At 31.0% G+C, this 16,745-nt stretch overlaps 1 protein-coding gene across 1 annotated transcript in view; it reads right to left on the bottom strand.

Annotated features, from left to right (window-relative positions):
* Positions 1-15,325, bottom strand: part of LOC139493221 (uncharacterized) — a 36,693-nt gene extending 21,368 nt beyond the window's left edge. The window contains exons 1-5 of the mRNA XM_071281442.1: positions 14,979-15,325; positions 13,846-13,928; positions 10,628-10,685; positions 8,228-8,311; positions 6,836-6,940 (exon numbers count right to left, since the gene is read on the bottom strand). Of these exons, the coding sequence (XP_071137543.1) occupies positions 6,836-6,940; positions 8,228-8,311; positions 10,628-10,685; positions 13,846-13,920 (322 nt within the window). The 5' untranslated portion in view covers positions 13,921-13,928; positions 14,979-15,325. The remainder of the gene's footprint in view (positions 1-6,835; positions 6,941-8,227; positions 8,312-10,627; positions 10,686-13,845; positions 13,929-14,978) is intronic.
* Positions 15,326-16,745: the final 1,420 nt, after the last annotated feature.

Below are 16,745 nucleotides of genomic sequence, written 5' to 3'. Positions count from 1 at the left end.
TATAGTTATTTGGCATAACTCCTCCTACCGTTTGATTCCTAGGAAGTTTTCACTTTGAAGTCTGTTGAGTAGTTAAGTACGTACACTGCGCCTCAATAGAAACGATTCCCTTTTCAAACAATTTTATGTGACTACATGTCCATTATGTATTCCGTGTGCTTTGAATGGGTTGACATGTCATAAATGTGTCTATATTGTTGTATGGTCGATTAAAGCTTGTGTAATATAATTTTAAAATAAATATGAATTCATAACTACATAAAAGTCATGGCCCGTACAAGTGTTTCTTACCAAAAACCACAATTATTAACCTTGAGGTCAAAGTTCAAGGTCACATGAAGGTCAAAATTTAAGAAGGCACACCACCTCAGGATGATACATCCACATGCCAAAGATGTACGGCCTAGGTCAAAAGGCAAGGAAGTTATGGCCTACATAGTTGTGTTTTCACGGGAAAAAACCCATAAAGTTGACCTTGAGGTCACCTTTGAAGGTCATACAAAGGTCATCATGATGCAAGACACTTAACCCTGTGATGATACATCCATATGCCAAACAGCTAAGGCCTAGTTAAAAAGACGGACAAAAATATGGCCATTATGTACTTTTTGAATAAATATTGCTCTTATTTAATGACCCAATTTGAGGTTGGGGCGTAATTTAAACTTAAATACCAAAAAATATAACGGTTAAATTTTAAAAAAAATTTGCAAGAACAACCGACTAGTATAGCACTCCAAATGCTTAGTTTTATGAAAAAATTAAACGACACATTTTTTTTCAAAATAAAAATTCTTCTTCAAATACTAGAAGCACAGCATTCACTTTTCGGGGCAGATTCTGATACCCCCTATTAAAGTTCTGGCAAAATTTTAAATCCGGAATAAAAAACTTACAAGAAAGGGGTATCAGTGAACTAATATTCACCTCAGCTATCATTATTAGCTATGCTATTGTCAATTTAGGATCAATTTTTTTTTTTTTTTAACAAATTCGACCCTATACCCATATTTCAGAAACTTCCAAATTTGGCCGATACTAGTATGTAAAAGATGCCATATTTGAGTTGCCAAATCTTTTAAACCTATGGTTCAAATCTTTTAAAATTTTTACAAGATGTTTAGGTTGGCCTAGTTTATCAATGAAAAAAAATTAAGAAAAATTAAACGACAGGATTTTTTTAGGGTATAGTGTTGGGTACCCCCTTAATATATAACTTTATTGAAGAATATTGCAAAGTATAACGCAAGTCCTCTTCGTTATCTTAAAGAAAATACATATACCAGGCCCAGAGTATGACAGTTGTTGTCCATTTCGATTGAAATGTTTGGGTTTTTGATAAATGACTTTCCATTTTGAATTTTCGTCTGGAGTTCAATATTTTATGATTTTATTTTTTTAGGCAATAAGTTCAAAGAAACTAGAGGCTCTGAAGAGCCTGTGTCGCTCACCTTGGTCTATGTGCATATTAATCAATGGAAACAGATAAATTCATGACATAATTGTGTTTTGGTGATGGTGATGTGTTTGTAGATCTTACTTTACTGAACATTCTTGTTGCTACAATTATCTCTATCTATAATGAACTTGGCCCAGTAATTACAGTGGAAAATATTTTCTAAAAATTTACAAAAATTTATGAAAAATGTTAAAAATTAACTCTGAAGGGCAATAACTCCTGAAGGGGTCAATTTACTATTTTGGTCATGTAAACATTTATTTGTAGATCTTATTTTGCTGAACGTTATTGCTGTTTACAGTTTATCTTTATCTATAATAATATTCAAGATAATAACAAAAAACAGCAAAATTTCCTTAAAATTACCAATTCAGTAACCTAACAACGGGTTGTCCGATCCATGTGAAAATATCAGGGCAGATAGATCTTGACCTGATAAACAATTTAACTCTGTCAGATTTTCTCTAAATGCTTTGGTTTTTGAGTTATAAGCCAAAAACTGCATTTTACCCCTATGTTCTATTTTTAGCCGTGGCAGCCATTTTGGTTGGATGGCCGGTCACCTAACACATTTTTGAAATAAGTTACTCAAAAGAGGATTGTGGCCAACTTTGGATTAATTTTGCCCAGTAGTTTCAGAGGAGAAGATTTTTGTAAAAGATTACTAAAATTTACGAAAAATGGTTAAAATTTTACTATAAAGGGCAATAACTCCTAAAGGGGTCAATTGACCATTTCGGTCGTGTGACTTATTTGTTCATCTTACTTTTTTGAACATTATTGCTGTTTACAGTGCATCTCTATCTATAATAGTATTCAAGATAATACCAAAAACAGCAAAATTTCCTTAAAACTATCAATTCAGGGGCAGCAACCCAACAACGGGTTGTCTGATTCATCTGAAAATTTCAATGCAGATAGATCTTGACCTGGTAAACACCTTTACCCCATAACAGATTTGCTCTAAATGCTTTGGTTTTTGAGTTATAAGCCAAAAACTGCATTTTACCTCTATGTTTTATTTTTAGTCATGGCGGCCATCTTGGTTGGTTGGCCGGGTCACGTCACACATATTTTAAACTAGATACCCAAAAGATGATTGTGGCCAAGTTTGGTTTAATATGGCCCAGTAGTTTCAAAGGAGAAGATTTTTGTAAAAGTTAACGACGACGGACGACGGACGCCAAGTGATGGAAAAAGCTCACTTGGCCCTTCGGGCCAGGTGAGCTAAAAAAGTACAAATTTCCGATAAATGAAAATATTAGTCTTTACGATGAAATGGTATATAAAGAATTTACTGATAACTTTTGGATTGTGCGATTTAATGGGCAAGTTTATATTTATATCTCAGTAAAGACTCTTAAAATTTAAAAGTGGTACACCCACTAATATATTAACACAATTTGATAACTATTAGCCTTTTTTTGTTTTTTAAAGTATGATACCAAGCAATCCGGTAAATGACTTAATTATAATGTAACACGAACTCAATTGTGTGATATGGGGAACAAATTCCTTGATAATTTTCTAGGTTTCTGAATACAATTTTCTAGTTTACCTTTCATTCTGCAGAACTTGTATTTCGTTTAAAAATTCAACTATACAATACTCTAAAAAATGTCAGAAAAGGGGTGTAACCTATTTTTCTTCAATACAATGTATATGATTAACAACAGATTAAATCTGCTCAAACACCAACCTGATTAAAACATAAGTTCAGATATACATCAAAATATTTACGTAGATGTTCATCCGTAAGAATCATTTTATCTAAAAACACGGTTCAATTAACTTTTAGAACAAATAAAAAGTAATATTTTACAAACAAGATATAGCTATTTTATCATAACTGATCTAAAAAAAATATTAGAGTGCACATTTGTTTCGTAATCTGTTATGTTGTCAATTAGTAATGTATGTGTTTATCTTGCATGTATTAGTTTTATTGGACAAAAAGCACTGTTCTGCGAAGAAAATGATATGTACTGTACTAACTACCATTTAAAACATAGACTGAAGATAGCAAAAAGGTATAGTTTAACTGGCATCGCCTTTGAAATATCAACCAACGAAAATTCACAAATCATCCCACAAAAAACCTAATTCTAAATAACACGAACAACACAATAATCGGGTTGAACTAAGTTGGCTCTTAATGGTAAGCATTGACGTTGAAGCGTGTATAAAGCAAGAACAAGTTTTAATTAGGATTGCTCATAATTCATTTGAAAACTATCCCCGAACGTTATCCTTTATAAAGATATGATTACACGTATGCAATGATCCGACTGAAAATTGAAATAACCCAACCGAAAATTGAAATAACCCAACTGAAAATTGATTAAGTGTTCATTTCACTTAATGTTACTAGTAATATTCATTATATTTATAGTTACGATACTGTTGCTAGGTCATTACCAATAGCATATTTCAATTTTAATGCTGATCCAATTTTTGGGTATTTGCATCGGAAATAAACATACACTACAAACTGCTTAGAATCTGAATTGACCAGTTTTTGTGCTCGACCAGTAAAATCGAGCAAACATTTTACTCGACTGTACTTAACTGTACTTAAGTGTACTCGACTAGGTCTCGACATTACTTCATAAGTCTGATTCAGTATTTGATTATCTTTGTGTAGTCTGCAATGGTCTTGACGAAGGCTCGACCTGTCTCGACTAGTCTTGGCCTTCAAATTTAGTTTTGACTGGTGTAAATCAGTCCATCTAACTAAACTAAATATTGTCTTACAAAATTTAAGCTTATTTGGTAGTTTGATTTATTGCTGTGAAATGACAGAATTTATTTTACAATAGGTAAAAATAAAAATTATTATATAAATTCAGACAGGCATCTTTAACTTTTTTTATAACTTTTTCAAATCAACTTGGATTTTCATCAAACTGTGCAGCTATCTTAGATATATATGAGACTTACTGAATCCCATGCAATATATTTTTTTGTTGTATTGCTGTTAAATTTAAGAATTAAAGTAATCTTGGTAACAAAAAAAGATAGGATTTGCAATTCGGACAAAATAGAGATAGTAAAATTTAAATTTTTTAATAACTTTTTCAAATCAACTTTGATTTTCATCAAACTATGCAGCTATCTTATATATATATTAGGCTTGCTGAATCCCAGGTCATTTTGTTTTTGTTGTATTACTGTCAAATTTAAGAATTAAATTAATCCAGGTAAAAAAAACTAGAATTTGCAATTCGAACAAAATAGAGATAGTACACTTTAACTTTTTTAATAACTTTTTCAAATCAACTTGGATTTGCATCAAACTATGCAGCTATCTTAGATATATATTGAGCTTACTGAATCCCATGCCATATTTTTTTTGTTGTATTGCTGTAAAATTTAAGAATTAAATTAATCCAGGTCAAAAAAGCTAGAATTTGCAGTTCGAACAAAATAGAGATAGTACACTTTCACTTTTTTAATAACTTTTTCAAATCAACTTGGATTTGCATCAAACTATGCAGCTATCTTAGATATATATTGAGCTTACTGAATCCCATGCCATATTTTTGTTTTGTTGTATTGCTGTAAAATTTAAGAAATAAAGTAATCTTGGTTAAAAAAAAAGATAGGATTTGCTATTCGGACAAAATAGAGATCATGGAGATAGTACACTTTAATTGTTTTTAAAATCCAAGTTGATTTGAAAAAGTTATTAAAAAAATTAAAGTGAACTATCTCTATTTTGTTCGAACTGCAAATTCTAGCTTTTTTGACCTAGATTAATTTAATTTTTAAATTTGACAGCAATACAACAAAAAACAAAATGACCTGGGATTCAGTAAGCTTATTATATATCTAAGATAGCTGCATAGTTTGATGAAAATCCAAGTTGATTTGAAAAAGTTAATAATAAAATTAAAGTGTACTATCTTCATTTTGTCCGAATTGCAAATCCTAGCTTTTTTTTACCAAGATTACTTTTTTTCCTAAATTTTACAGCAATACAACAAAAACAAAATGACAAAGGATTCAGTAAGCTTCATATATATCTAAGATAGCTGCATAGTTGATGAAAATCCAAGTTGATTTGAAAAAGTTATAAAAAAATATAAAGATGCCTATCTGAATTTATATAATAATTTTTATTGTTACCTGTTGTAAAATTTAATTCTTTCATTTCACAGCACTAAATCAAACTACCTAATAAGCTTGAATTTGGTAAGATCAATATTTAATTTAGTTAGATGGGCTGATTTACACCAGTTAAAACTAAATTTGAAGGTCGAGACTAGTCGAGACAGGTCGAGACTAGTCCAGACAGGTCGAGACTAGTCCAGACAGGTCGAGACCAGTCCATACAGGTCGAGACAAGTCAAGACAGGTCGAGACAGGTCGAGCCTTGGTCAAGACCATTTCAGACTACACAAAGATAATCAAATACTGAATCAGACTAATTAGGTAAAGTCGGGACCTGGTCGAGTACACTTAAGTGCAGTCGAGACAATGTCGAGATTCGAGTAAAATATGTGCTCGATTTTACTGGTCGAGCACACAAAACTGGTCAATTCAGACTTTGAGCAGTTTGTAGTGTTATTAAAAAGTCGTTAATTTCTGTGTCCTTTTGGTTGCATGTCGAGAGTTGTCTCAATGGCAATCATGCCACACTTCCTTTTTAATATATGTATTCTAAAACCAGTTCTTGGTATTATACGGGTTATGTTCTTCTCATATATTTTATTATGGTTTGATACTAAACCCTTAATGAGAGGAATTATGCTTGATTTTCATATGATACAGATATGATCTTTCTATCAGTTTAATTGAGACCTGGAGCTGGCTTGTCAGTTACTGCTAGTAATACTTTGTTATTTATGTATCATTTTCCTTAGTTTCTTTTGTTACCGATTGTGACATCGGACTCAAACTTTTTTTAAACCTAGTTTTACTGTGCGTATTATTGTTTTCTTCTCTCTTTTACATTGTCTAGAGGTATAAGGGCGGTATAAGATCCCACAAACAAGCCACGTTTTTAGCCTGTTATTAGTCTGGCCTTTGTTTATCTTGTATTTTTTTTAATTTACGTTCATTTATATGTTTTGGAGTTAATTATGACGTCCACTATCATTGAGCTAGTACACATTTTTATTAAGGGGCCAGGTGATGCCAACATCCGGGTGCAAAATTTTCTCGCTGTATTGAAGAACCATTAATTGGTGGCTATCGGATGTTATCTGCTCTTTGGTCGGGTTGTTGTCTCTTTGACGTATTCCCCTTTTCCATTTTCTATAAACGTTCATAACACGTTTGACAATAGAAATGTACAACCAAAAAATTGATTTGTTTTAAATGTATGCTTTTTAAATATCGTCGTAAATGCATTTCTTTAAAACAAATACTTACGTGATTTGATATATTGATTTCTTGTTAGATAGTATTTTCTTCTGATCCATGTTTTGCCTTGAGCTACTTTCATCCACACAAGTTTTAATTCTGCGTACCATGTGTCTATTTTAATGAATTAACAAACGATATGTTTAACATAGCAAGCAATCATGATTAAACAAAAGAGGTAAGGTTCCTTATTTAAAGAAACACTTTTAATCTAAAAAGTAAAGGTAACTTTTCCCACCAACAATAATTCAAATGAATAACAAATAGTTATTTCATTTTGTTTTTGAAACTCAAAACATCTGAAATGTTGAAACGATTGCTACTCGATTAATTCAAAAACACACCTACTACATTGTTTTTAACATATTTTATATATTTGAGACCTTCTGCTGGTTTTTTGTTTGTTTGGGTTCTTTTGCTCTTTGCTTCGATTGTTGTCTCTTTGATAAATAACTTATTTCCACTCTTATTATTGGTCGAGAACCTACTCCGTGCACTCTTATGCAATAACGACAATGTGTCGCACATAGTAACCTACTTTTAAGTTAACCATAAATTGTCTGGATGATCAGATTAAAATACGAAAAAGCTGATTAATTGAAGTTGAATGTACTTTCAAACATTAATCGAGAATCCAGCCTTTCAAATATATCAAAACATTGTTGCTTTTGAAATAAATGCTAAATGAAAAATTATTATGACCATTTTGAACAGAATGATAATACAAATTTCACAGTCACTATAAGTGACTTAAAATTCCCACAAGAATTGTACACATAAACGCTAACGAAGCAATTTTCTATATAATTAATGATTTTAAGCTAGGGTGAAAATTCATATCCAAAAATATTCGACACCGATTTTCAATCTCGTTCGAGACATTGCTAATATAACCCTATGGTACAAGTTTTATTAAATTCTGAATTATTAACCATGTTAACATGAGTTTTCAGTTTTCCATTTTATCAATGTTTTTAAGTGGCACCATTTTTTTTTAAATAATTGATCGGCCCTGATTGATGAACTCGTGTAAGTGTCACAAAATCTTGCAAGAACTGTTTATGTTAGAGGGCTAGAAATACTTACAGACGGCTGGACGGACAGACGCTGTGTATTTCTTAGAATTTCATGAAATAAATTGTTTCGTCGTTAAGAATACAACGCAACATTATCTGTTTGAAAGTCTGATGTATATCATTATATCCCATTGAACTATGTTCGGATACACAGATACTTTTAAACTGTACATCTGTAAAGCTTAATGTACAATCTGTATAGCTGTAAAATGTACATTTGATATGCATCTTTAGAACTGTACATCAAAATTACTTGTACTTATGTAGTTGTGTAAACAAGATAAGATAGAACGAGGCAAGCAAAACTGATCATTTTTAAGTTTACCGAATTTATCCATCATCTCTAGAACTATCCGGTTAGCATTTAGGCTTATTGAAAAGTTCTGTAGGTCTCTTTGAGTAGCAGGTCCTGGAAATTGAATACATGATGTATTATAAATTCAGTAGCCTGATTAGAAAGAATATAAAAACTGGTTGAATACTGGTGTGCAATTTATAAATACTGCATGTCTCAGTTTTTATCCAGTCATGCATTTGGCAGTTATTTTCTTTATTCCGTTTCTATGCATGTTGGTGTTTGCTTTTATTGCAGTTCTGTGTTTCTGATGTTCCGTTGTTTTCCTCTTATATTTATAATGATTCCCTCGGTTTAAGTTTGTAACCCGGATTTGATTTTGCTAAATCGAATTATGACTATTGAACAGCAGTCTTTATTTATTAAAACTTTTACTACACGATTGTAATAGGCATTCAAGCAAGAACAAGTCTAACGGTTAATAATAACGTTATTCTTTTATAACAAATGTTATATATCTTTTAGAAACACATCTTAAAGATTTTCTGATTAATTATACCAAATCAATGTTTAAAGCCTTGATTATAAAATGACGTTTTAAATACTGATATATCTTATAGACACATATTTCTGTTAATTAGGACTTATGACTTTTATATTTCTTCTGATGTTTTATTGTATTTGCTTGATTGATATCTCATTTTTGTGTTCCCTATAAATGCATTATAATACTAACACAACACAATATGTTATAAAAGAGATACTTGAAACGTTTAACAACAATGTATGTTCAATTAGGGATGGCAACGAGTACTCGAGTACTCGAGTACTCGGGTACTCGATCGGAAGGCCATGTAATCGAGTACTGTTTTAGTACGCGGATACTCGTTTGCCTGTTATATATCTTGAGACATTTCTCTTCACATTTTCACTCACTTTAGTTCCGTTGAAATATCCCCTTCGTAATACTAAATAAAATCAATTAACAACATCAAAATGTTTATCCTCAGACTCCTATTTGTAATAGTAGTACCAGCAACGTCCTTTTCTGCCGAGAGAATGTTTTCATGCGCACTACTTATAACAAAAAATAGAAAGTCAAACAGTCTTTCGTCTGAAATTGTTGACCAGATCATGTGTCTAGACAAGAACAAAAACAAAGTGACCTGCGGTGAACCCTACACAACTGATTAGAGACATTTTTAACGGTGTTTGTACACGGATCAACACTTTCATGGATTAATAATTAACTCATCACAAGCCGTAAAAACTTACCTTTGTTTGTTAATCAAGAATTCTATGTAAACGTGATGTTCATTTAAATTAATCAAACTACTCTGTATTTGAAACTTAATTTCTATACTTGTTTAATTTACAATTTAAAGATCGTCGAAAGTACGAGAGCGACATTCAAACCCATAAATCGAAAATAAACTGACAATGCCATGGCTAAAGCAAAAAATGAAAATTAGACAAACGATAGTGCAAAAAAAAAAATTCAGAAAAAGTTAGACTGAGCAACAAGAAAAGGCACAAGTTATTTGAAGTCCAATATTGTTGTTGACAAATTAATGGACAAGTCTCGTATTATAAAGATACCTCACGAACATATGATACATATATTGTATACTTTTTCGAATGTTATATGCAAATATTTATAATTTCATTGAAATTTAAATTCATAAAGATAAAGCTTCAGGCAAAAACGGGAAAACATTGTGTTTATCAGATAATTGGCGTACACTATTATTGATTATGCTATGTTCCTTTAATGAAATATTTATGGTATAACCGAATCGATTCAATATGAAATTGTGTTGCATTATTTTAGCAGTGAAATCAGTTCCACTAACTTGGGTTTTCTTACAAGTAACAGTTATAAAGGGAACGAACTTTTAAGTTCATCGATTCAGGACAAATGAAGTAATTGATACAGATAGCATGTTTTATTGCCGTGATTCTATATGTTGTAAACAATGTAACTTGCAACTGCTTTTTAATATTCTTATTAAAGTTTCCTTCTTCATATTGATCAGAAATGTCCCACAAAGCAATGTAACGTTATAAATCATGAAATAAGAATTCTAGACAGGCCCCATTTGTATAATAGTATCCTGTTAAATTATGTTTTATCAATTTCGTTCACAGTTTTAGAGAAGAGAGAAACTTCATCAGATATAGAATCAATGTTACACTATTGTCAGCACAATTGTAGTAGTAGTAGTATTTAACAGTCATGAAGTAGTATCACTTTGGATATATATATATATAATCAATAAAGATGGTAGAAAGTGTCAATATTTGGAAAATACATCCCGACAATATTATGCATCGTTAGACAGTTAGACAGTTACGCAGGTAATCACTGATCTTCTAAGATACACAGCCGTTGTACTAGAGTACTGATTAAACATTAATAATTATACATACCAGCCAACTCTTGTAAGGAACTACTTGCTGTGTTTAAGGACAACTTTTTCTTGCTTTTCTTAAAAATCAATATAAGGCGTTCATAAAAGTTCATGCACATAAAAATAACATTAAGTACTGATAATGTACATGTAGCCATTTCTGAGATGTTTTGATCTTTTCGTTTAAATTTGAAGCTCGCGTTTGATCATTTGCTACCATGCAGTATTTACGGAAAATGTAGTTATTGATCTTGAACTATTTAATGTTTAGATTACTGCATATATTAAAGCATGCAATACGTTTTACAGAAGCTTTGTCCGTATGTAACGGTTTATTCACCTTGTGTTGTTGGAACATTGCCAAAACATTCATGTGATGCGAACTGACATGCGTGTATACAATGTTTTATTTTGAGTTTTTTTTCATGCGAGGGCCATTGAAATCTGACTTGATCATTGGTGAAGGCCATAGGGCTAGGATATTTTACCTTTGACATAACCTCTAACTATACACATGACTTAAATCATGATCAGGACGGTCATATTATTAATAACTTATTTGTCATGGTGATTTTATGAAGTACTGTGGATTAATTTATTTTCGTGGGTATCAACTTTTGTGGATTACGGAAAACGTACCTTTTCGTGGATATGTAATTTCGTGGTTTTGTCAATGTCTGCATACAACCTGATTGAACATTTTTATTTCGTTGATCATTTAAATTCGTGGATCACCTGTACCCATGAAAACCACGAAAATTGGTATACAACGAATAATGAATCCACAGTATAGTTCGAGTATAGTTCATGTCTTAATCGTATTTTTTATTCTTAATTAAAATCAGTCAACCATCTTTATATGAATTGATTAATATTGTAATAACGTTATGTCACACTGATGAACTCTCAACCAAATTGGTTTCAAAATTCAATTTCGAATAAACCTGACATTGTTTAAAAAAAAAATCTTCTTCAAATCCTTGAAGCACAGCATTCACTTTTCGGGGCTGATTCTGGTACCCCCTATTAAAGTTCGGGCAAAATTTTAAATCCGGAATAAAAAAACTTACAAGAAAAGGGTATCAGTGAACTAATATTCACCTCAGCTATCATTATTAGCTATGCTATTGTCAATTAAGAATTACATTTAAAAAAAATTAACATATTTAACCTTATACCCATATTTCAGAAACTGCCAATTTTGGCCGATACTAATATGTAAAAGATACCATATTTGAGTTACCAAATCTTTTCAAATTTTTACAAGATCATTAGGTAGTCCTAGTTTATCAATGAAAAAAAAATTAAGAAATATTAAACGACAGGATTTTTTGGGAGTATAGTGTTGGGTACCCCCTTAAACAATATCATAGTTAAAAGACAATGATAACGAACAATAAAATCTATAAAATTGCCGTATATAGCATTCAAATCAAATAAACACACAAGTATGACTAGGTATGAAGATGTGAATATCCATGGATTTTTCAATTTTGCTGTGCTGGATGCATAAATTCGCAGCCACATTCAGTCGAAATAGGAACATCAAGTCCTATGTCTAGGGTATACAACGCGACATGCTCACATTACGTAAAAAACGTCACAACAACTTTCTGAGGGCTAGCGACATATATTTTGAAAGAAACAGTTTACGTCTATTCAATTATTGTATTTCCGTAAGCTCTCAAGATTTGCTTTCCTCTTCTATGGCGGCTTAATTACCTAGCATAACCTACTATTTTTATTAACTGTTTAAAGGATACCTGAATATGCATGAAAGAATTGCCATTGAAAGTTAAGCAATAACTAATAAACTATTTCGTTTAAATAGAAATTTATACTGATCATTAAAGACCAAGGATAACTTCTATTCAATTAAAAACATGTCAATGTTATCAGTGTAGGATTATATGGCTTTGAGCATCTGTCAAACATTCTTTTTATGATTGACCTTCATGTATCTGTTTATAAGTTATGAGCTACTTAATAGCCATTATTTGTAATTGGTCCTTTTTATTTAACGTTCATTTTCGGTTATGTTTTTCTGATTTCAAATAGATAAATTAACATGGATTGAAAAAAAGACAGACAGAAACAATGGTTTGAAAAGTCATATAGTTCTGTTATAATGACGTCTGTTATGATGAAGTAGGGTGTTGATGTCGAGTATGCTCCGTGTTAGTACCAGTAACGCTTTATGAAGTTACAAAGAATCTGTTTGCTCTTTTGATGATATATTGAACATGTTTAAAAATTTGAATATTTTTCGTTCGAAAGTATCAAGTGTTTCTGTCGGAAAGCCAGTTACGACATTGAACAAGGTTTTTCTACATGAAGTCCATTTTGGAAAAAAAGCAAAAAAGTAATCCTCAATATCTGACCCAAATTGGTACGAATAATCATTTATCAAATTAGCTCGAAAAAGGTCATAGTTCAAAAATAAAACGGAGCATGGCAATTGCGTTAAGATAATATTTAATTTCCTCGTACCATACAAATAAAACGTTTCTACTTTACTTAGTATACTATCTTTTTCAGTTCTTTTTTATTTTGAGAAATGGAGCCAAAATGAAACACTAATATCATGACCATTTCGCAACAAATATAAAGTTAGTTGTACTAACTAGTCGTTCGTTCGTCTGTTTGTCTGTTCGTCCGTTCGTCCCGCTTCAGGTTAAAGTTTTTGGTCAAGGTAGTTTTTGATGAAGTTGAAGTCCAATCAACTTAAAACTTAGCACACATGTGCTCTATGTTATGATCTTTCTAATTGTAATGTCAAATTAGAGTTTTGACCCCAATTCCATGGTTCACTCTCATAGAAAATGATTGTGCAAATTGCAGGTTAAAGTTTTTGGTTAATGTAGTTTTTGATGAAGTTGAAGTCTAATCAACTTGAAACATAGTACACATTTTCCACTGATATTATTTTTCTAATTTAAATGCCAACCTAGAGTTTTTACCCCAATTTCACGGTCCATTAAACATAGAAAATGATAGTGCCAGTGGGGCATCCGTGTACTATGGACACATTATTGTTAATTATATTTTTAGATTTTGACTGTATATCTGTACCTGCTAAACTTATTGTAAGTGTATTCTGATGTTTACAAATATCTTCCGCAAATATTCAGTTAAAAATGCATAAAAAACTATAAGATATACTGTATCAACGAGTGCACTATTGCTCTGATATAAGCGTTAGCGTTCTACAGGCTTAAACTTTTTAAATGAACTTACACGTTTTCCTTTTGTTGAAACTTTGGCTTCAACGACGAGTTTATCTCTTTTCCCAGGTTTATTCTCTCGTGCCATATTTTAATCTGTATTGAAAAGAAAAGCATTGAAGAAAAACGGTTTTATTTTTCTTTCATAGGCGAAAATACAAAGATTTCCTAAATGTACCACTCATTATATTAAAAACCTGGTCAAACCTGTTCTACGTGATATAAGTCCTTTATATTCCGTTTAAGAATTAAAATTCGAATAATGACCATCTTCGAACGAAGCTTGTGTATTGTTTACATGTCCACCGTCATTGTACATCAAAATAAGAGAGCTTTATTGAATAATTTACAAGCAAATATTTCAAATGTTAGACTATTCATAATATTTGTGTTACAAGTCTAAACCATGTTAGCACTCATTTGTATGTATGTGCCTGCATACCTTTGTTTTTATAAAACATCGTATTATGATTCAGTGTGGTTTATACATGACTGTGTTGTTGTTTTACTTTGATATTTTCTCGGTATTCGTCGAATAATTAGTTAAATTATTCAATTGTTCCGTTATCGCTGGTATGTTTTGTCATCGAGGAGAGTCCTAGTCTTAAGCTGTTAAAAAGTCAATATATTTTTTTTTTAATTTTTAAAACAAATCTGAATTATTGAATTAAAGGTATTGATGCAAAGTTGTTGTAAGAACATAACAATATCATAGATCCTACTCTTTAACTTAATCATGAATAAGTGAACTTTGTTTTCCGCAATGATATGATATAACAAGAATGAAACTGAAAGAAACTTTCCACAACCATGCATTTACCATGTTTTATGATCTTTTCGAAATGGTATTATTTACATAAAATTATGTCCTTATTTCATATTGTGGCTATACAATTAGTTGAAGTATTAATAACGTCTTTTTCTACATAAAAAATCAATCGAAATAACTCTAGTCAGTGTAATAATACTGGGACGAATTGTTATATATTTGTTTGTACATTCATATGTAGGATAAGCTTTATATATTTGATTTGAAATTTTTAATAAAGTGCTTGATTTTATCACCTTGCAATATCGGCCACGTTTGATTAAATTGTAATGATGCATAGTTAGTGTTGGAAATTAATAATATGTTAATTCACTTACTTCTTTCTTTATCTTAGATAATTCAACTTTCAGTTTCGTAAACATATGATATAGTCATATGAAACTGAAAGTAAATTCACAAATATTTGACATTTACTTTACCAGTTTTTTTATATTTTTCAAAATGGCGTTTGTTGATAGATATGCATATGGTTTATTTTTAGAAACATGATTAGTTTAAATACTCCACGTAATACTGAGAAGGAAGTTTCGTCATTGTATTGTCATACAAATGTAATTTATCCTTTTGCAACTTGATTTGTAATTCAGTGTTTGATATGACATTATATAACTTTATAAGATATAAATTGTTGTTTCGATAGAATAAACTTCTTCTTCTTCTCTAAGTAAATTCCTCCGCAACGGAGTACCCGTGTCACACGGTAACAGAAAAAAAAACCCTTATTTTTATTTATTACTGTTTAAAAATATGGAGCAAACTAGATTAGAATATAAACATGATCAAGAATGACAATAATTGACACAGTTTATGTTGTTATGTTCCTGAAACAAGTACTATTTCTCACTTGTTACAGGAAGTAATATATTGTGTCTTTGTTTGTCAAATATGAGATGTGTAAATATTTAAAGATATATGTACAACTGTGTACGATATGGAGTACGTACGTTAATCGAATTTCTACTGTGCGATATTACCTTCTTTTTTGAAAAAGTACTTTTCGTTTTGACTTTTCCTTGGAGTTCAGTATTTTATTTTTAATTCCTTTAGTCTAATGTTTAAAGACTTTATGAATTGAATGGTGGATGCTTTTCGATCACTGGTATATATCCATTGAAATGCAATCATCTAAGTGGGTCGTTTTGGGAATGGTTGGAAGCTTTTCATTTGTAAATACGCGTTTTTTATTTATGCATGACCAAAGTTTTGCCTTTCAGAACACCTGAAACATAACATAATTTTGGAAACATAAGTTATAAAAATACACATGGGACTTTTAGTCGTTTAATGGACTTAAACTAATGAGATATACATTTGAAGCATGTTTTCAATACGTTTCGAATGAACATGATCATAAACTAGAGTCATTTTAAGTAAACTCATGGTGAAATTATCATTTTTTTGCAGAGTCTCCAATGTGATTCTTGAAAAGGATAAAAATTAGAAACAGCAATAACGCCACTGTTGATATTGTCTCGAATTCAGAATAATGAATCATTTCAAATAAGACTTTAACGTTTTTTTATTTATGCAAAATTATTCTCTATTGTTCATAAATAACATGTCGAATCACAATTATATTAAGTCTGAGCATGTCCTGTACGTGGTTTTGCGTTATGTATCGTCTTTTAAAGGCAGTTGCATTGTATAACGTCTGTTTTTTTAGTATATTAATCATCATAGCAGTATGTCTCATAATTTAACTGACTATGTCCTATTGTCGATTGTCACATTTTGACCGTTTAAACTGCATGCATATGGAATAGCAACAGATGCTTTTGCTGGAGACAAACTAAGTCGAACTCCGAAAGTGTGTTTTTTTACCTTGATTGTTGTCTTCTGAATTGATTGAAGAGATTTCAACATTGATTAACTGCTGTTTCCTAATTTTGCCAATCATTTCAATCGTTATCTTCAATATTCTAAATTTATTAGTATTGACATTATTGTTTGTAAAATTATGTTATGGTCAATTTCATATATACATTTTGCAACGTTTTGTACATGGACGTCAGTTAAAGATCTATATCATAATTTAAATGGTACGAAACACATTTAAATATTTGAAAGAAACACACAAACACACG

Source organism: Mytilus edulis, chromosome 10 (genome assembly GCF_963676685.1).
Source record: "Mytilus edulis chromosome 10, xbMytEdul2.2, whole genome shotgun sequence".
NCBI classification, from domain to species: Eukaryota; Metazoa; Mollusca; class Bivalvia; order Mytilida; family Mytilidae; genus Mytilus; species Mytilus edulis.
The sequence above is the reverse complement of the archived record's forward strand: the minus strand, read 5'-3'. Positions and strand labels throughout refer to the sequence as shown.